Source organism: Lagenorhynchus albirostris, chromosome 12, assembly GCF_949774975.1.
Source record: "Lagenorhynchus albirostris chromosome 12, mLagAlb1.1, whole genome shotgun sequence".
NCBI classification, from domain to species: domain Eukaryota; kingdom Metazoa; phylum Chordata; class Mammalia; order Artiodactyla; family Delphinidae; genus Lagenorhynchus; species Lagenorhynchus albirostris.
In genome coordinates this window covers 43486143-43507106 of record NC_083106.1, presented here as the reverse complement: position 1 = coordinate 43507106, position 20964 = coordinate 43486143, and the positions used below count along the sequence as shown (strand labels likewise).

At 40.9% G+C, this 20964-nt stretch overlaps 1 protein-coding gene across 4 annotated transcripts in view; it reads left to right on the top strand.

The window, feature by feature from the left end:
* The first annotated feature begins 13600 nt into the window (after nucleotides 1-13600).
* NT5DC1 (5'-nucleotidase domain containing 1) overlaps nucleotides 13601-20964 on the top strand; it is a 122861-nt gene continuing 115497 nt past the window's right edge. For all 4 annotated transcript variants that reach the window (XR_009543931.1, XM_060168365.1, XM_060168366.1 and 1 more), the window contains exons 1-2: nucleotides 13601-13769; nucleotides 19467-19558. Coding sequence is in view for 3 of the 4 variants with exons in the window: in XM_060168365.1 (XP_060024348.1) it covers nucleotides 13677-13769; nucleotides 19467-19558 (185 nt within the window). In the remaining variant the exon portion in view is untranslated. The remainder of the gene's footprint in view (nucleotides 13770-19466; nucleotides 19559-20964) is intronic.

Below are 20964 nucleotides of genomic sequence, written 5' to 3'. Positions count from 1 at the left end.
TATGCTGAAAACCCCATTTTCTTCCAGTTAAATATACTTTTAATTTTATTCAGAAGAATGTAAGGATGGGGCAAGAATTCATGTAACAGAAATGTGATGCAATGATCTTGGCTAGAGAAATATCTATTCTTTTAAGCAGTGGGTTTCAATAGTTATTCTTAAGTAATGACAAATGTCCCTTGTATACTGGACAAATTTCAGTGGAGGAAAATCATAGTCAATGATTTAGAAAATCTTAACTGGAAATAAAGAGATGTACTGAATTTAACAGGAAACAAAATGTATCAATACAATAATAATAAAAATAAATTTAGCAGAAATCACTGTTGAGAACATTAAATAACAAAACACTAAGCTTATTAAAGATGAAAGGGGAAGTGGCAGATAACTGATCATTATTTTAAAACTGTTCCGAGAAGACACTACAGTCCATGGCTTATTTTCCTTTGTGCATAATATTATATAGGAAACAATTTTTCAATTCATTCAATAATATTTCTACTGCACTTTTCCATTTAAATGTGTTCATAAATATTAATCAGTTCCCACAACAACACTGTGAGATAGCTAAGAATTATCCAGAGTTGACGGACTGAGAGTTTAAAATGATGTTTGGCTATGATGCCAAGGACTGCTAAGGGAATTAATAAAAGAGCTGACAACATGCCAAGGACTGCTGAGGGAATTAATAAAAGAGCTGACAGCAAAGTCCAGAATCCTGGCTCCTGGCTGTTGCTAGGGCAAAGAAGACTGTCAGAGAATTTCTTGTCCTGTCCTGACTCCTATCTTCCAGTGACACAGAAGTCAAAAGCATCTGCTCCCACATTACACCTGCCTGGTCAGCAAAGCTACCACAGATGCTTCTTCTAGCCTAGTCCTTGGTGTTTCATAGAGTTAGATATCTCACATCTCCTTAGAAAATATTTTTAAAAATTTTAAATCCGCAATTCAGAGAGCTGCTGACGACTCAAGAAATCCTCAATGAGTCCAAATGAGGAAAGTCTAATTAGAGCTTAAGAAGGAATATTGTGCAGAGCTACAACCAGTCATACTGGGACTGACTCATCTGAATTCCTTTAATGTTAGGGAGATGTGGTTTGTATGCAGCTGCTGCTAACCAACGGTCCTGGCTTACCAAGGACTGAGGATCTCCTGGCACAAAATACTATCTGTGTTAAAACTGGGGAGGTCTCAGGCAAATCCATATAGTTAATGAGCTTACCTCTCGGTAATGAAATATGCTGGTTCTTCTTTGCTTATCCAGTTGCTTTATTTCTGCAAGTAATCAGATATATAAGGGGCAAAATTAAATTTGAGGAAAAATTTTAAAGTATTTTTTAAAATACTTTTTTATTGCATTATGGTCAAATTTTCATAGATAGGAAAACGTCATATACAGTATTCTAATTGCCATGGGGACCACCAGTAGGCATAAAAAGCCATATTGAAAACTTGTCTTAAGATTCTTTCCTTGTATAAGAGTCAGACTGGAGAGATCTAAGTCCCCTTGTCCCATCCCAAGGCCTCTTCTCATCTGTAGCTCTCCGCAGTCTTACCTCAGAGCTCCATTCAGGGACAAAGGAAAGTTCCTACTCTTCTCCAGGATACAAGAGAAGCTGAGCTGCTGCCCTGTTTTATCTGCAACGGCTCCTCCCTGCTGTGACTCGCTAGGTGAGGTCTTCTCTGGTTACACCCTGGGAAGCAAGGAACACTCACTGCACTGGGGTGCCCCCATCATCCTCTCCCTCGTGAGTGCTCAGCCAGAAGGGGAGGCGCAGAGATTAGGCTCACTGCAACCACCCGCGGGGGTCTCTGCTCTCACCAAGGCCCCTCTGCTTCTCTTCTTCCACCTGCTTGCTGAACTCTTCTCTCCTTTTGGGAGAAGAACTGGCTCTTACATCATCATCCATTCATTTCTCTGCTATGGATGGAATAGACTGCTGGGTCACGATGTTTTTGTCGCTACTATGGCTACTTACTATCTACGTGACTGTGAGCAAGTTTGAGGTTTTCTTTTTTTAATCTTGTGATGCCCAGTTCCTCATCTGTAAAAATGAGGATAATTATAGTATCTACACCACATGGATCACTGTGAAGATTAAATGAGATAATAGATGTAAAATGCTTATGAAATTTTTGACACAAAGTAAGCCCTCAATAAAAGATAGTTAATAATATCATTTATCTTCTTGTGATTATTTAAATCCAAGCTTTAGAATTACGAAACTAATAACAACGCTTTTCTTCTCACCTCTTACCTCATTCAGATTTGTAATTTGATCCTTGTAGTAGGTTCACAGTGCTATTTCAATATGATCTTTCTGTAAGTTATGGTCTCCTCTCCTCTGATTTAAACTGTAATTATCCCTTAACTTCTTTCCTGATTATTGTATTTATTTATACATTCCCTTACTCGTTAAACAAACATTTTTGACTACTTCCTATATTCCAGGGACTCTGCTGGCACTGGAGAAAGCCTGTGCTTCTTTCTTTCAAAGAAGATGGAGAATCACCTTCACTTGGTCATAGATCTTGATGCAAATCCTGCCTATGACCAGATTCCTTCGTTTGTTCTGACCCTGCCAGATCAACTCATACTCTTACAGCAGTTACACAAAGCTGCACACTGACATGTCTTACAAGAGAATGTACATTGGAGAATGAAAACTGGAGGAGATGGTTTTTTGATCCAGGAGTAGAGTATCACATCTTCTGGACACCCTCAATATCTTCCAACAGTTATGAGCATGGCATCCAAGGATTTGTTAGACAGAGGTATTTAACTTGTTGGCTACCATTATTGTTTATTCCCAAGATCAAAGACAAAAGAACACTCCCATAGGGACAATCTTGTTCTGCTTCTAATGACTCTTGACCAATCTGGAAAAATGAGTCTAACCAGGCCGGAATCCAGTTATTAGATATAGGAGGACTCGTAAAGAGTTTGGGATGGACACACAGACTCCTAAAAACAAATGTTGGTGAGGAATTTTTATGGTTCCAGGCTTTGTATTAGTTTTTTTTTTTTTTTTTTAATGTATTTTGTCTCTTGAGTTAGTTTGGGTTGGGCCCTTAGTTTATTTTGTCTGATATGCGGTAGTCTCCCCTGCTTTCTTTTTTTTTTCTTTTAGCCATGCGCGTTGCTTGCGGGATCAAACCCATGCCCACTGCAGTGGAAGCCCTAACCACTGGACTACCAGGGAATGCCCTGTGTTATGTATTTTAATACACACAACACCCCATGTGAAATAAATGCCTTATTTAGTTAAACTTTCAAAACTGTGATGTACAGCAAACATACAGAAAAGTGCATAAAACTTAAACTTGCAGTTTAATGAATTGTTGGAAAATAACACTTATGTGACCCCTACTGAGACGGCCTGCAGAGTCATATTGCAAGGGGCATAGATACAAGGAAGAGAAGAATTATGGCTGTTTTTGAAATCTACCACAACCAGTGTTGTGATTTTTTTTTTAAGAGGTGAAAAAACAATATAGGAATTAAGGATGTATCAACTAAGTGGTGATGATTCTCCATGAATATTCAGCTTGGCAAAAAGAAGCGAGAACATAACGGCAGTGAAGGACAGAGAAGAGGAGATGAGAATCATTGGATTGTACATATCAGTGGACTCAAGTATTGTTGGAGCTGGAAACCTGAAGACATGAGCTGGAAAACAGAAGTGGGTAGCAAGAGAGTGGGATGCTTGTTTTTGAGATGATAAAGAAGGTGGGAGTGGGCCACTGAAATGGTGTGTGTGACAAGATCATTGTAGAAGAGAAGTTAAAGGAATTGAGAGGCTAGGGTATTGGAAACATTCAAAATTAAGAGAGAAGTGGAGATGGAAAAAATTACAATGAGCTAAGAACTAAAATCTTCAGGAATGGGAAATATGAAGGCGGGGACTGAGGTAGGTTGATAAATATATATATATATATTTAAATATTAAAAATATATAATATTTACATTTTTGTATGTTGGAATAGGTCTGTACAGCAGTTATTTCTAGGAAGATAAATTATAGCTTGTTGAGTAATGGTGAAAGACAATTTTCACTTTCATTCTATTGGCTTCATTTTTGTTTACCACACACATGTATTATGCATAAATAACTATAGTGAAATAGAGCTTTAAAAAAAGAAGGGGCTGACTTCTTGTCACACAGATCTGGATTTGAATTTCATCTGTAAAATGAGTATGCTCTTACCTACCTCTATGTTGTGATGATCAAGTGAGGTCATTACTTAATGTTCTTATTAACACAATGACTGGAGCATGGAAGAAGCTCAATATTGTTTGCTATTCCTCCACTCATTGACAAGCCCCCCTACCCACGTGCAAGTGCGCTGTGTGAGTGTGTGCACACCCATACACCACAGAGAGAGAGAGAGAGAGGACAGAGGTCACGTGTGCACCCAGAGACTCTGTAGCACTTGTGTATTCTCCTTGGAGTACTGTCATATTTGGGGGCAAAAAAAAAAAAAAAGGAAAAAATGGGCATATTGTTTATATTGCTTACCTGGCTAATTTCCAGAAGAAACTAATAATAATAAATTATGCATATATTGACACTTCCACTGCAAGCCAAAAGCAGAATTTATTCAACCGTTCTCATTAAGAACTGTTTGCATGTCCAAATGACATTTTTAAAATACAGCTTTAAGAACAAGAATAAATTACAGTGTATAAAAAAATGCTATTTTCCAAGGGTCAACAGTTCTAATGAAGAGTTTAATAGGCAGTATTATCTTAATATAGGCAGCATCTATTAATAGAAACTAGAAAAATTCTGTGAACCTCACAATAAAATATATAAACCAAAGCTTTTAAAATGAGTATTTTTCTACATGATGCACCGTTAAAAAGTAAGTGTGACTGGGGAAGTTAATTCTTAGGTTCCCAAAATGTTAGCATAGGCTATTTTTACCCTATGATAATTTATACAGCCTGCATGAGAGCTCTTATGTAGACAGTGAAGAGTCTACCAAAGGTCAAATGAAAAATTAGTGCCTGATACACTTATACTAGTATTTGACAGGACTAAAAATTAATGGTTGTCAGAACACTGCCTGAAACTGTGGCTCCGAGACATTAAAATCTTTATTATAAATCTGTAAAATCCTGATTTATTGATTACTGAGAACATGGATTTAGAGTGTCAGTGAAATATAGTGTCTCCTGCCTCCAAGTAAAAGCTTCTTTGAACCCATTCAAAAATTCACAATGGATGAAGATGGAAATTAGGAAATGGAAATTCATACATTCATTCAATGGGCATTATGTGCCAGGCTGTGTGCTACGGACTGAGATACAAAGATGCACAAGACACAGGTCCCAGTCTGAAATAACTTACAGCTGGTAGAGAAGCCTGACACAAAAACAGGTAATAATAAAACAACCCTAAAGAAAAAATACTTAATGTACTTAACAGTAATGGGGAACATGTACCTTACAGAAGTGGGAGGATTTCCTATTACTCAACTCCATTTCTAACTAATGCTCCTATTATGAGGCAGAACTAGCTAATATGGTCAAAATGAGTAGAGCTTTTCTTTATGCTAACAAAAATGGTGAAAGGATTAAGAAGCAGCAACCACAGAATGACCACAGAATTGCTCATTGTACTTCCCATCCCCGATCCTGAAAAGCCCAGCCACGTTTTTAAAGGACTGTAAGCCACTTGTGATTGGGAACTGTGGTGATGGAGAAGGGGACAGGTGTGGCCTGGAAACCCACCTTAGCCAACCAGATATGTTTGTGATTGTGTTTCCACAAATCCCAATACCAGTTTCTGTGGGTAGGTAGGTATGAAGTATAGAGAATAGAGCTTAAAAGCAACTCAAAAACAAAGATAGGGGAGATAATACATGATTTGCTTTTTGCTTCCTGCCTAACAAATCTTTTGACTACTAAACTGATTTTGCTTTAAGATCCAGAAATTTAGAAATCTAAGCAACAGTCTTTCTTTGTTTATATCTTTTATTTTTGTTTATAACAAGTCAATTTATATAGAAATACGTTAGAGAAAACTAATAAAGCGGATTACTAAAGTCTTTCATGATGGCAGATACCTCATGGTGCATCTCCAATATTTTCAAATGGTATTTATAGCTTCATGTGTAAAGTTGGTTTCTTTAGATGCCGTACTCAGATCTTGCTTTTTGAACAAACCTGATAACCTCTGACTTTTAATTGCAGTCTTTAGATAATTTACTTTTAATATAATTATCATTATGCCTGTGTTTAAATCTACCATACTGTTACTTGCTTTCTATTGCTCCCAACTGTTCAGCATTCCTTTTATTTTTTTCTCTTTGTCTGCCTTCTTTTGTATTAATTGAATGCTTTTTAAGAATCCATTTTAGAGGAATAGTGGTTGGAATGTTTAGCTGAAACACAAGAGTGGGTCAAATTATGGAAAAGTATATTAGTACCATTACCCAGTTACCCTGTTACCTGATGTTTCTCTGGGATAGAGATCTTAGGATGGATGTCTAGAATTGGATTAAAGGTGTCAACACATATAAACCATTTCTAAGACTCTTGATACTCATTTGTATATTGCTTTTCAAAAGGGTTGGTGTGGAATATTTTTGTTACCAGGTGTTTACGAAAAAACATTGGTAAAGAAGGGTGGATGAGCAATAAAATAATCAATTTTGAAAGTCGTTTTTTAAAATAATAAATAGATAATATATTAAAAAAAACTTTCAAATATCTGATTCTACAGATGAGGAAACTGTGGCAAAGTAAAGAATCAAACTATATTAAGTTATGAGAGGTGTTACTCATTTAATGAAACTTTTTGTACATCATAAAAAATGCATGATTGGAAGGAGATAAAAGGTCAAAAATGAAAATATACAGATAAGATGCATTCAGTATTTGTCATGAAAGTGAACATCCTGCTTAAGAGATTCGGAGATAAAGAAATTATGGATTCATGCCTGAGCCATGGGGAACTCCACATTGACTGGACCACACTTCATAAGGGGTTTCTGAGATATGTTCATATTTGGATGCCTTTGAAGAATCGAAACTTTTACTCACCTAAGTACTTGAAAGGCATTCTGTACCTTATCTGACAATGTGAGTCCCAGGGAAACAGGATGGAGAGCATGAGAGAGAGCCATTTGTATGGGTCTCTGAGAAAGGAACCCTACATTCTCTCCCACTGCAAGGTTAAATCCCTTGTATGGAAGGCAACAGAACCTTTCACATGAGCTTGAGAGTCCCAAAGAGAGAATCGAGTCTTAATTCTCATTTGAAATTCTAAGAGAAAAAAAGCTTTGCAGAATGTCCTATGACAGCACAGGACAATCACTAGAATAGGAATGGTGGGTCACAACTAGGTAGAAAAAGGGTCTGAGGTAGCCAGACTCCACCATAACGAAACCAAAAGTCTCCTGTGAAAGTTTCCTGGAACTGCTCGAGAGAGGAACAGAGGTTGGCTGAGCGTGGAATGGTTTCATGGTTTGGGTGAAACTAAACATTTTCCTGATGACACTGTAACTAGAGGTGTTTCAGAGTTTATGCCGCAGGGATGGCTGCTGATGGTGTGGCCAATGTGACCAGAGGCAACCAAAGACTGACAGGGATGGTCTAGCTGAGGAAAAGCAGTTGTATGGATGCTATTAACCAAGGACCTAAAGTCTCTTCCCAGACTCCTTGACAACATGTTAGCCCTTCTGCAATGTAGAAACCTTCACACCCCAGAAGGACAGCCAAGGCAAAGGGAAGTATTGTGAAGTGACAGCCAATTAAAGAGAAACTGAGTTCAAATCATAACTAGCAGAGTTCATCTTGAGTTTATCCATATTTTTTTCTGACTTAACTTCTGATAAATCAAGATGCTCCATAATATACTGATAAAGTTAATTACTTGACCCTAACCCAAAACTCAACATTTGTCCCAATTAAATTTCAATCCATTGCTACATTGTTTGAGATCTTTTTGAATCACAATTTTGCCATTTGGTATTTTAGCTCTCTCTCCAAGAGGAGCTCATTTCACATTTTAAACATTTTGGTTTTTTATTCACACACACCTTAATAAGAAGTTTTCTACCAAAGGACCTCATCCCATCACATTTTCCCTCTCCACCATCAAAAATAACTAGACTCACAAAAAAAACGCACACTAAAATTTCTTAGTAGGCTTCTCTTCTTGTGGCAAGAGTGGAAATGGAGAGTAGAAAATGATGTATTTTTTTATTAAAAAATTGTAAGGTTACTAAAGAAATTAAATGAAATATATTCCTAGTGCAGAACTACTGCCATCTTAAGGCCACAGCCCAGTATTATAAATCAGCTTTCAGTTCTATTTAGCTAAATGGCTTTGAGAGATTAATTTTTAGTCATTTGTACATTTTATCAGTTTTTTAAAGTACTAAATAGTCTTCATTATTTCCCCTTAAACAAATTATATGACCCAGAGAAGACGTGTAGATTGGCTTATACTATATAAAAGGTTGAATATTATGTTTACTTTGGGGTATTTAGAAAAGCACATTTTAAACTAATGAAAGATTGAACAATCAGGCCATTCCCCCCACCCCCAAATGCTTGGTAAATAACATTTACAATGTAGATGTTAAAATACAGTATTATAAATCCACAAAATATCACTTAGTGAGTTATTTTAGTGTCTAAAACTTAAGCTAGCTGATCACAAAGTTATTATTTAGGTAAATAACAAATTAAGTAAAAGCCAAACCTAAGGTTAAAGTTCCTAAATTATAGTACTAGCTTTGTTAAAATGTAGGTCAGTTATAATGATGAAATTCAATTCTAGAAAATCAGCAATAAAAATCATAACTTCTGGGCTTCCCTGGTGGTGCAGTGGTTGAGAGTCCACCTGCCGATGCAGGGGACATGGGTTCGTGCCCCGGTCCGGGAGGATCCCACATGCCGCAGAGCGGCTGGGCCCGTGAGCCATGGCTGCTGAGCCTGCGCATCCGGAGCCTGTGCTCCGCAATGGGAGAGGCCACAACAGTGAGAGGCCCGCGTACCGCAAAAAAAAAAAAAAAAAAAAAATTATAACTTCTTATTTCTGAGCTTTTCAAAATTATTTTATAGCTTCCTAATTATAAGAAAAAATGTATACATACAAGGAGTACTAAAGAAACCCTAAAACTTCACAGCATGATATTGATATTACACACAAATAAAAGTACCAAGATTTTATAAACTAACAAATAAGCAAAAAACTTAAGCAAAGATCTTTCAAACAACACATATTATTTGCTACACTGGACACAACAACATCTATATGTTAGTCTGCTGAGGCTGCCTTAACAGAGTACCACAGACTGAGAGGCTTAAATAACAGGAAATTATTTTCTCACAGTTCTGAAAGCTGAAAGACCAAGATCAAGGTGCAGCGGTCAGAATGGCCATCATCAAAAAATCTACAAACAGTAAACGCTGGAGGGGGTGTGGAGAAAAGGGAACCCTCCTGCACTGCTGGTGGGAATGTAAATTGATACAGCCCCTATGGAGAACAGTATGGAGGTTCCTTAAAAAACTAAAAATAGTACTACCATACGACCCAGCAATTCCACTACTGGGCATATACCCTGAGAAAACCATAATTCAAAAAGAGTCATGTACCACAATGTTCACTGCAGCTCTGTTTACAATAGTCAGCACATGGAAGCAACCTAAGTGTCTGTCAACAGATGAATGGATAAAGAAGATGTGGCACATATATACAATGGAATATTACTCTGCCATAAAAAGAAACGAAATTGAGTTATTTGTAGTGAGGTGGATGGACCTAGAGTCTGTCATACAGAGTGAAATAAGTCAGAAAGAGTAAAACAAATAACATATCCTAACACATATATATGGAATCTAAAAAAAAAAAAAGGTTCTGAAGAACCTAGGGGCAGGACAGGAATAAAGAGGCAGATGTAGAGAGTGGACTTGAGGACATGGGGAGGGGGAAGGGTAAGCTGGGACGAAGTGAGAGAGTGGCATTGACATATATACACTACCAAATGTAAAGTAGCTAGTGGGAAGCAGCTGTACAGCACAGGGAAATCAGCTTGGTGCTCTGTGACCACCTAGAGGGGTGGGATAGGAAGGGTGGTGGGGAGATGCAAGAGGGAGGGGATATGGGGTTATACGTATACATATAGCTGATTCACTTTGTTATACAGCAGAAACTAACACAACATTGTAAAGCAATTATACACCAATAAAGATGTTCAAAAAAAAGCAAATCAACTTAGGTATAAAATAAGCTCCGAGGTTGTATTGTACAACATGGGGAATATAAACAATATTTTATAATAACTATAAATGGAGTATAACCTTTAAAAATTGTGAATCACTATTGTTCACCTGTAACTTATATAAGATTGTACATCTGCTACACTTCCATTAAAAAAAGAATAAAAAAAGAATTTGAAAGCTGTTGCAACAAAAAATAAGCCTAATTAAATTCTGGGAAAATAAATAAAAGAAAAAAAACCCCCCCAAACAAATACCATATGCTAACACATATATATGGAATTTTAAAAAGGGGTACTGATGAACCTAGTTGCAGGGCAGGAATAAAGACGCAGACGTAGAGAAAGGACTTGAGGGGGGTGGGGTAGGGGAGGGGGTAGGGGAGGGAAGCTGGGAGGAAGTGAGAGGGTAGCATTGACGAATGTGCAGTACTGGGTGTAGGGTGGGAGGCTGCTGCGTGATGCCAGGGGGCTCAGCTCGGTGCTTTGTGAGGACCCGGAGGGATGGGGTGGGTAGGGTGGGGGTGTCGGAGCGGAGGGGACGTGGGGATGTATGTATGCGTGTGGCTGATTCACTTTGTCGTGCAGTAGAAACTGATGCCGTGTTGTGGAGCATTTATACTCCAATAGAGATGTGGAAAAAAAAAAAAGATCAAGGTGTAGGTAGGGCTGGTTTGCTGTGAAACCTCTCTTGCTTGCAGGCTGAACCTTCTTCATGTCCTCACATGGCCTTTCTTTTGTGTATGTGCATCCCTTGTGTCTTTTCCTCTTCTTATAATCATACCAGCCATACTGATAGGTCCCCACTATCATGACCTTATTTAACCATACTTACCTCCTTAAGTCCATATACCCAAATGTAGTCACATTGGGGCATAGGGCTTCAACATATGAACTTTGGGGGACACAATTCAGTCCCTAACACTGGCATATTTTATATATCACTCAAAGAAACAGAAATTAATTGGAATCTGAGTAGAACATTGAACTTCTGGTTGACAATAGAAGAGGTGATATACCACTACATTTGATAAAAGTTTAATGTACAGAAAAAAAGAAAATATCTTCATTTGAAAATAAGCCTGTGAAACAAAGCTAATGTCTGTATTTAAGTTCAGGGTTATGTAAGGAGTGAAGGGAAAGAGGGAAACCATCCCATGTGTTCTTAGAGGAATTAGACTGAGCTTTGAGGTTAGTGGCCAAGAAATGTGAGTGGAGCTCCAGGAGGAGTGGCAGATCTTTCAGGATGATGGGATCCGATAATTTTCTAAACCCTCCTACAAAGTGTAAATGTTGTAGGCTGTCTAGCACAAGACCGTGAGGAATATAAGATGTATAACAGTTGTTTCTCAGCAGAGATACAACTGTTAAGCATGTTCAGGTCTAAGGGCCAACTCTCCAGTCCAAGGGACACTTACGCCATGAAAAAACCATCCTTTCATACTCTTCCTTCTAACAATGAGTGCACTTGTACATTTACATTACTAAGGGAAGTCCCTAACGTGCCTAATCCCACAATAAAACAAGATATCCTCCAAGGAGACTTATGGCCTTCAATGTGTAGTCTACCTGAAAGTTTGACCTTGGCAGGCACTCTACTGCAGGGGCCAAAGAGGAATGCTAAGGTCAGTTCTATGGCCAATAGACTCACAAAAGGGAAATAGGTACAAGCTATGATACAATCCAGCTTTTGTCTTTTTTGATTCACAGACATTAAAGACATGGTGTTGGGCTCCAATCAGTGAACAGATCAATCTTATTTTTTTTAATAAATTTTTTTTTTTTTGGTTCCATTGGGTCTTCGTTGCTGTGCATGGGCTTTCTCTAGTTGTGGTGAGCAGGGGCTACTTTTTGTTGCAGTGAGGGGGCTTCTTTTGTTGTGGAGCATGGGCTCTAGGGCACCGGGGCTTCAGAAGTTGTGGCACCCGGACTTCAGTAGCTGTGATGCGCGGGCTTAGCTGCTCTGCGGCACATGGGATCTTCCCGGACTAGGGATCGAACCCATGTCGCCTGTGTTGGCAGGTGGATTCTTAATCACTGGGCCACCAGGGAAGTCCCCACTCAATCTTCTTGAGGATTCTTTCCTGTCCTCTTCCAGAGAGATGTTTGGGGCTTTTACAAGTCATAACGGAACAAGTTACCAATTTATTCAAATGGGTCCACTACGTATAATAAGTGTCTTACTAGATTGAACTATTCATTGTACTAAATCAATTCCTTGGTTGGTCTATTAGCCCCACAAGTGTTAGTATTTGTAAGGGTTAAATGGAATTCTCAACCAATTATATTTTCATTATGTCATGACTATTGATTTTTTTCTATTGGGTAAAGTGTTCCTTTAAATTTAAAACAGAAGCAGTACAAAGATAATACATTTATATCTTCTCTTTTTAACGTCAATGTTTGTATTTTCTCTTGTAAATGACTTGTATTTTCTCTTTTAAATAATTTGTATTTTCTCTTTTAAATTATTTTAAAGATCTCAAAGTCCTAGCCCTTCATCCATCTAAAATGATACTAGCTATAAACAGTCCTTGAGAGAATTGAAAACACTGTCATTCAAATTATTGTGTTCTATAAACTTTAAACCTTTCTGTTTGCATAAAGTTCTCTCTTCTGTAGTATGTTCTATGAAGTTTCTAATATCCTTTCATAGAAAAAAATGCATTACAATAAAAAATAGGATAATCAAATAACAACCAATATTGGTTTCCTTAATCATTGTCATTTTGCAAAACGGTCCTTCACGATTTCTAATAAATTTATTTTCTAACGCGCTCCAGGGGGTGAAATGTTTCTACTTACAAATACTTAGGAATTTACTAAAGAATATAAAGTTTTTGATTTAATCCAGTCAGAGATCTCATGGGCAAAAAAAATCTTCCAAATTATAGGCTAATTGGGTCAGGGGAATATTAGTGGATAAAATTTTCTCCATAATCTTATATCATTTCGCACACAAGAGTAAAGGGTCAGGTGTACCTTGACATTCTCTTGGTTTCCCTGGCGCCTTGAAAACCAAGGGGAGGCCCGGTTAATTCTGCGGCGAAGGCTTTGCGCCAACAGGGGCTTAGTGCCGCCTCCAATTCCTGCAGCAGCGGCTCCGCTCCTGGTCACATCCCGCCTTCGGGACTTCGGGGTGGGGGTCAGGGTGGTGACAGTGGGTCAGGACCCGGCCTGGGAGTGTCAGCGGAAAGCTGGGGAGCGAACCGGCCAGTCGGGGTGCGGGGAAGTCCGGCCGCGAGGGGCGGGCAGAAGCGCGGCCGGGGGCGGGGCTGGCGGGCGCGGGAAGCGCGAGGGGCAGCGGTGCGGCGTTCAGGGGGCGGCCGCAGCCCCGCCCCGCCCCGCCGCGTCCTGCCCGGTAGTACCGCAACGTCCTGCCCGCGCGGTCTTCGTCTCCTCTCGGCGTCTAGGAGCTCTCTGGTGGTCCGTGCGCAGCTATGGCTCAGCACTTCTCCCTGGCCGCCTGCGACGTGGTCGGCTTCGACCTGGACCATACTCTGTGTCGCTACAACCTGCCTGAGAGCGCCCGGGTGAGTGGCGCGGGCTGCCGGGGCGCACGGCGTGCGGTCTTCATGGCGGCTGGGGCTCGAGTTTCCTCCCGGCTTAGGCGGCGGTGAGCGTCGCCGGGGCCCTGCAGCCGCCGCGCCTTTGCGCAGAACTCGGCCTCCCACGGCGAGGCGGGGCGGAAGGAAGTGTGCATTCCCCCATCCCCGCCCGTGCTGTGGGTACCGGCTTATTTAGCCCAGCCCTTAGCCAAGTTTGAGAGATGGGTAGGGAAGAAAAGGGGCGAAGGAGGGACAAGTCGTGCAAGACTGGGCTAGGGAAACGGTTCCTGGGTCAGAGGAAGGGTGGGGCTAGGGGAACTCGGGGTGTCCATTGCATATCCCCAGCCTTGGAACTTCTCAGCAAATCGTTCTGGCCACCAGCAGAGCGCCGATACAGCCACTTGGTTAACGACTTGTATTTTCTTTGGCTGCGTTTTTCTTTTGCACGTCCATGAGACCGCCTGTTCGTTTTTAAACACTGCAGTCCGGGAGAAATTGTGTGGTGTATTGGAAGACTAACCGAAAAGTCATTAATATGTTAGCCCTAATTTTGCCTTTTGCCAAGAGAAGGAAATAAATTTTGCTCACCTGTTGCGTGCTCCATGCACCTTGAGTAAGGTCTAATCCTGACAACAGCCTGGGTCCTCACTGCACTTAGGGAGGGAGGGGGAAGTGGGGTGTGTATGATTCCACACCTGTACCCTGAAGTGAATTGTTCTCCCTCCCCCATTCCTTTGGTTTCACAAGGAAACTAATTTTGAAAAATTAACTTTTTTTTTTTTAGTCAAGTATGTAAATATCCAAGCGAAATAAACTGGTTATGGTAGTCAAAGCGAGGACTCTGCAGCCAGACTGCAGACAGAGGGCACCAGCTCCTCTGTTCCTAGCTCTGTGACCTCGGGCAAGTTACTTAACCCGTGTCTATTCTCAGTTTCCCTATCTGTAAAATGGGGCTAATAATTGGATTTGCCTGGAAAGGTTGTTGAAAGGATTAAAAGGGTAAAGGATGTATAATGCTTAGAGCTGTGTTGGACACATACAAGTGTTTGCTTTCATAGTCACCACCCATATCATTCCCCAGCCTGACCACTTATGAATAGAGCTCCTGGCCGCTGGTGCAGGCATCAGCAAGGGCTGCTCCTCAGTATGGTGAGGTCAGTGCTCCAATCAGCAGTTCAGGTACCCCTCAAAGGTCAAAACAGTGAATTACTCATGTTCTCTATGTACAGATGGTGGAAAAAAAGAAGTGTACTGTTCCTTCTATTATACTTTCCTGCTTTCCTGCTGTACAGGTGTTTCCTTAGTCATGTTGAGAGTTGAGGAGACTTTACTTCTTGATCCTTGGCTACTGGTTCCTCTAGGTCTTTGACTCATATTTTCCTTCCCTTTGCCTTTCAAATCTTCTCCTGATTAACATTTTCTTGCATTTCCTCCCTAGTCACCTTCATTTGAAGGAAATATTGTTAAAACCATTGTCATTAGAGCCACTTTTGTGCATGAGTGAGCATAAAATTTCAGAATACAGGATCGTTAAAAGACAAGAGTTCTTTGCTATAAACTTCGAATGTAAGTGATATTTAAAGGTTGAAAACATTAACCTAGTGCGTTTTATATCCTGTTTGGTTCAGAAATCTTTTATTAAGTACCAACAATGTGCTGAGCACCATAATAGAGTTAGGGATACAGAGATAACACAGATCTTCAGGTGGCCTTGTAATGGGTAAAGGTATTGAAAGGTTAGTTCTGGTCCCCTGTGCTGAGGGCAGCATTGCCTGGTCCTTGCTGCTGACTGACTGTTACCTGTGCCTGGGGCCCTCCTCCCTTCATCACACAAACTTCTCAGCTGGCAGGTCTCATCTTAAGTAGCCTGGTCCCCTAAAGTTTACCTTTCTGTCCCTATCCCATCTGCAGTTTTCCATAAAAACCTTAATTTCTCACAGTACTTACACACTGCCTTAAATTTTCCTGCTTACTTGCTGGAATCTTTCCCTAGATCCTAGAGCCATGACCCCTTGACATCAGTATATGTGACAGTTTATTGTGTGTTCTGTGTGCCAAGCTGACTGCGTGCACGTACGGGATTCAATAAATAATTGTGGAACAATTGCATAAATAATAGGTATTTTAGTAACTGAAAATAGCACTAACAGCCAGTATTCTAATAAGCATTCTGCTATATAAACTGGTTTGACCCTTACAACCATGTGAGTTAGATGTTATTATCATCATTTAGAGATGAGGACACTGACTCACAGAAAGGATAAGTAGCTTATCCAGGGTCACCCAGCAAGGTGGTCCAGCTGGCAGGTCTCTGCTACCTCCCACCAGGCTTTATGTGTGCTGCAAATCCCAGAGGAGAGTCCTTGGAGTGAGTGATGCTTGGGTCCCAGCACAGGAGTTACAAGTGGCAGGTGAGGAGGCAGAGAGGAGCATTTCTGGCAGAGGAAGTATGGCCAGTGCAGGACCTAAAGGTGAGAAAGAGCGCCTGGATCTGCTGGGTGTCAAGCAGAAGGTGGGGCGTTGCAGGAGAAGATGCCGGAGATGGCAGTGGCGCTGCATCATGGATCACTGCGCGTGCCTCTCATATCAGTCTCATAGGCATTTAGTTAAGTGCAGAGTGTCGTGCAAACGTGAAACTGGGTGTGTCGCCTCACCGGGGGGCTCAGGAAAAGCATCGTAGAAATGAGGACACCTGTGCTGTCCTGGAGTTGCTGACTCAGGAGTGTCTGGACCCAGGCAGTTAACTTAAACGTGCGGCTGGGAGAGTGCGCGCACGCCCCTCCTCAAGCGCAGCTGTGCTCAACTCCTGCCAGCATTTGCCGTGGGCGTAGGTAGAGGCTCAGTCTTGTCAGATCTAATTCTCTCAAGACAAATTAGAAATCTAAGCTTGTATGAGAAGTCTTTCAATTTTTAAACGCCAGCTCATTTTCGAACACAGCAGGATTATAGGGTTGCCAGATGTAGCAAAGAAAAATACAGGACACCGGTTCAATTTGAATTTCAAATAAAAAAAAATTTTTAGTATATGGGTGTTCCAGATATTTCATGGGATAAGCTCATACTATAAAATGATCTGTTGTTTAGCCGAAAATCAGATTGAGCTGGGTGTTTCATATTTTCTCTGGCAGCCTTCAGTGGGAACCAAATATAATTTGTGGTCTGCGTAGGACCCACAGGGCACCAGTTTGCACCCGCTGTGGATTGTGTGTGATTATTAGGTGAGACTGTTGAGAAAGTAAGAGGCAGTTAAGGCTGGGAGAGCAAGGGGGTGGGTGGTGGAGGCCCTGTGCCATGAAGGCTTCTGTGGTGACTCAACATAATTTGAGGAAGAGCTTCAAGGACCAAGGCCTTGGGACGTTTTTTTTTTTTTTTTTTCAGTATGCGGGCCTCTCACTATTGTGGCCTCTCCCTTTGCGGAGCACAGGCTCCGGACGCGCAGGCTCAGCGGCCATGGCTCACGGGCCCAGCCGTTCCGCGGCATGTGGGATCTTCCCGGGCCGGGGCACGAACCCGTGTCCCCTGCATCGGCAGGCGGACTCTCAGCCACTGTGCCGCCAGGGAGGCCCCAAGAAGAGGGCTTTCAAAGGCACAGATTCCCTGCTTTTCTCAGCACCTCTGTTCTCTGCTCCTCTTTACACATTGACCCCATTCTCTCCTATTACAGAACCATCTCCTTGGAGAGGTAAGGAACACAGCTCTGGACACCCCTGGTGGCATCCCTGCTAGAAAGGGCCCTTTCTCTTGGGAAGGAATCTGACCTCATTGGAATCACATGCCCATATGTTAATCAGTATTGCCAAGGGATGAGACACTCCAGTTGTCCAAGGTTGAATAAATACTTTGACCAGAGGCAAGTCTGATGGTGTGCAGTAACCATTGGTAGCTTGAAACTGGCCATGGTGGGGGTAACTATACCATGGAAATGAGCAAATGCTACAAGTCAGGACCTTTTTTTTTTTTAACCAGCACCCGACTGATAATAATAGCAATACTTAAATTGAATTTACTTGTATGCCATGCACTGCTCTAAGCATCTGAGGATTTTCATTAACATGGGATTTACATCTCTTAATCCCAGGGCACTGTTACCTTGCAGGCAGGATCATGATGTGTATTTTTTGTTGTCCGTAGTACTTTGTACCTGAGTGACTAACCCCAATCCCCAACTTCAGCTGTGTGCCCCCTTGGACTTGGATTGCCCTCTCCCCACTGGATTCACCCAGATAACTGCTCCATCTTGCAGGTGTCAGTGTGTACATCACCTCCTCAGGGAGGCCTTCTCCTACAACTCTTTTTTTTTTTTTTTTTTTTTTTTTTGCGGTACGTGGGCCTCTCACCGTTGTGGTCTCTCCCGTTGCGGAGCACAGGCTCCGGACGCGCAGGCTCAGCGGCCATGGCTCACGGGCCCAGCCGCTCCGCGGCACGTGGGATCTTCCCGGACCGGGGCACGAACCCATGTCCCCCGCATCGGCAGGCGGACTCTCAACCACTGCGCCACCAGGGAAGCCCTCCTACAACTCTTGCTGTATCTATTCTCGCTTCCCCCTTGTGCCATTCCAATGCTATCAAAACCTGTCATGGGTTAACATCTGGAGAAGGAGGGTCAGGTTGCTCAGTGTGTCTCCTTGGACACTTCAGTCTCAGAAAACCTGTCATTTTGTTGTTGTTGAGAATGAAAAGATCTGTCAGCCATCAGCAGAGCATTTGTCTTTGTGCTTGCTTCCAGAGGCTTCCTTTTTCCTGTTTCCTTAGCTTTTCTTATGGTGGGAAAAAACGATACTCACTTTGTCTGATGGAGGTACCATGATTCCTTCTTTAGATTACCTGCTTGGTCCCTATGTGTATTTCTCTTTGAGACTCCCCTGTGTCAGATGACAAAAGTAAAATAAGGTAGTAAGTAATGAGTTTGATGTCCTTCCTTTGGAGAAGATAATCCACGGATTGGGAGAGTGCAGTGCCCCACAAGCAGTGGAGTACTCTCCCCCAGAGATTTTGGGCAAGACCGTGTTTTATAGAGTGTTAGAAGAGGCACCACAGAAATCGGGCATGATTGGCTAAGAGGTCAGGGATTCCCTGATAGGCGCTGCAGGTCCTGTTTTCTAGGGTGAGGTAAGCGAGCTAAAGCTGACGTGGAGGATTGTGATTGGTGTATGTTAGGTCTCCTTGACAGGGGTTTTGTGTAAATGCACACTGTCTTAGGTTTAGATTTGTGACCAGAGCTGGGCCAGTGGGGTGGCCTCCATTTTGTGGGGCCCAGTATATGAATTAGCATTATCAGCCGCCATGGGGCCTTTCTAGCAAGGGTGGATGGAGGATGGATATGATGATAGAGTGGTCATTATGTTTATCCTCTGGAGATCTGTTAAATTAGTTTACAAAGCTTTGTCAAGTCTTAATGATCTCCAACCCATTAGGCTTTGGGAGTAAGATTAATAATTGTCCTTGGTGGTATAATTGTATACTGATGGAATAAAAAAGACGCAGCAGCTCCCTGGGGCTCTCAGGAGTGGGTAAATTGCTTGGGACGGAGTGTTAACTTGCAGAGCTTCACAATTACAGATACTATGGATTCCCTCCCACCTGTCTCATGACTGATTCCATTAGGTTTTCAGGTCTGTGAAGCTAAGAATGAATAGTGAATTTTACATTTAATCTGTCTTTTTTCCTTCTTTTTATTAACAGCTCATTTATAATAGCTTTGCTCAGTTCCTGGTCAAGGAGAAAGGGTATGACAAGGAATTGCTCACTGTGACTCCAGAGGACTGGGATTTCTGGTAAGCAGCTTTTTTAAGGTCAGCACATTCCTTCTGATTTTTAATTATTGTGGATAAAATTTTAATGCTTCCTCTTCTATGGAAACAAAGTGAAATGTGAAGTTGAGTCAAAGGACAAAATGCCTTCTGTATTAAAAAGTTTTACGTTTGATGTATTAAAGTCCTTTCTACTTTAAGACTTGTTTAAGTATGAAAATAAGCTAAGAGCATATGTGACTAATTTGAGTATTTTTACATGGTTTAAGTCTGTCGTTATTAAGAGTTTGCGAGGTTATTAAGAGCTGTCTAAAATTTACATCTTTTATTAAAAAATTTTCTTTTATTGCCCTTCAAATACAGAACTGTAAGAAAAGAGGAAATCATCATGTTTTGAATAAGTGTCTGAATTGGGACATTTGTTTTTCTGTAATTGGGTAGATACCCCTATGTCTGAGACTCTGACTGCTTACTCCCTTCCTGGCTTAGGAGTCTCAACTTTCCAAGGCTTCCTTTGTCCTTCTTCCTCATTTAAACAATAAAACAAACAAAAGTCCTATTAAACCACTTTAAATTGTTCGGTTGAAAAATAACAGTAGTCCTGAAACGCATGAAAAATACATACAGAAATAATTCTGGAACAACAGAGTTCATCTGTTATACATTCTTCCAGTGTTTGGTTAGTCCTTTTTGATCTATCCCTTTTAGCAAACGAAGAAACAGAAATATTTTACTGTATGAAACCACCGACTCTGGAAATTTTACTGTGGACCAAAGTAAATAATGTTTCTAAAGTACCCTGTCGTTTTCTTTTTAATTCCCTTGGTATTTGGTGGCCGTTTTACCTTCTTGCTTTTATTACTCATGATAATGAATCTGTACCCATTTTTCTTCCCAAATCCCGTAAGTCTTTTACAGTGAAGAACCCAAAACTTAGTATTTGACTTTGTTTTAGTGGTTTTCAATAGTATGCGTAGTCCAGAGGGCTAGTTCTTATAACCCGACCTAAACTGAGGCAGATTCTAAAGAGTACAGAAGAGATTCTGGCCAAGATCTTAACTTGTAGAATACAAATGTGTGTTTGTGTGTGTGTTTTATTTAATGGAAAGCATTTGTACATTTTAACAGAGGCATACAATGGTGTTTATTCTTTGTTCTCTGTGAGTTTTTTTATTCCTCTTTTTAAAAGCTCAAAGATTTTAGACACTGACTGTGCTGTCCTTGGTTTGCCCACATAACAGTTTTCTTTATGTACTTGCTCTGAGGATGATATTTAATTTTAGAATTGATATTCTTACTTGTTTGATTAACATAGCATTCACTTGGGTGGGAGAGTCCTTTTTTAGCATTGTGAGTTTTTTGAAAATATAAATTTTTATTTCTTGGGTTAGGTAACTATGTGAATTGACTGGTAATCAGAATTTTCTATC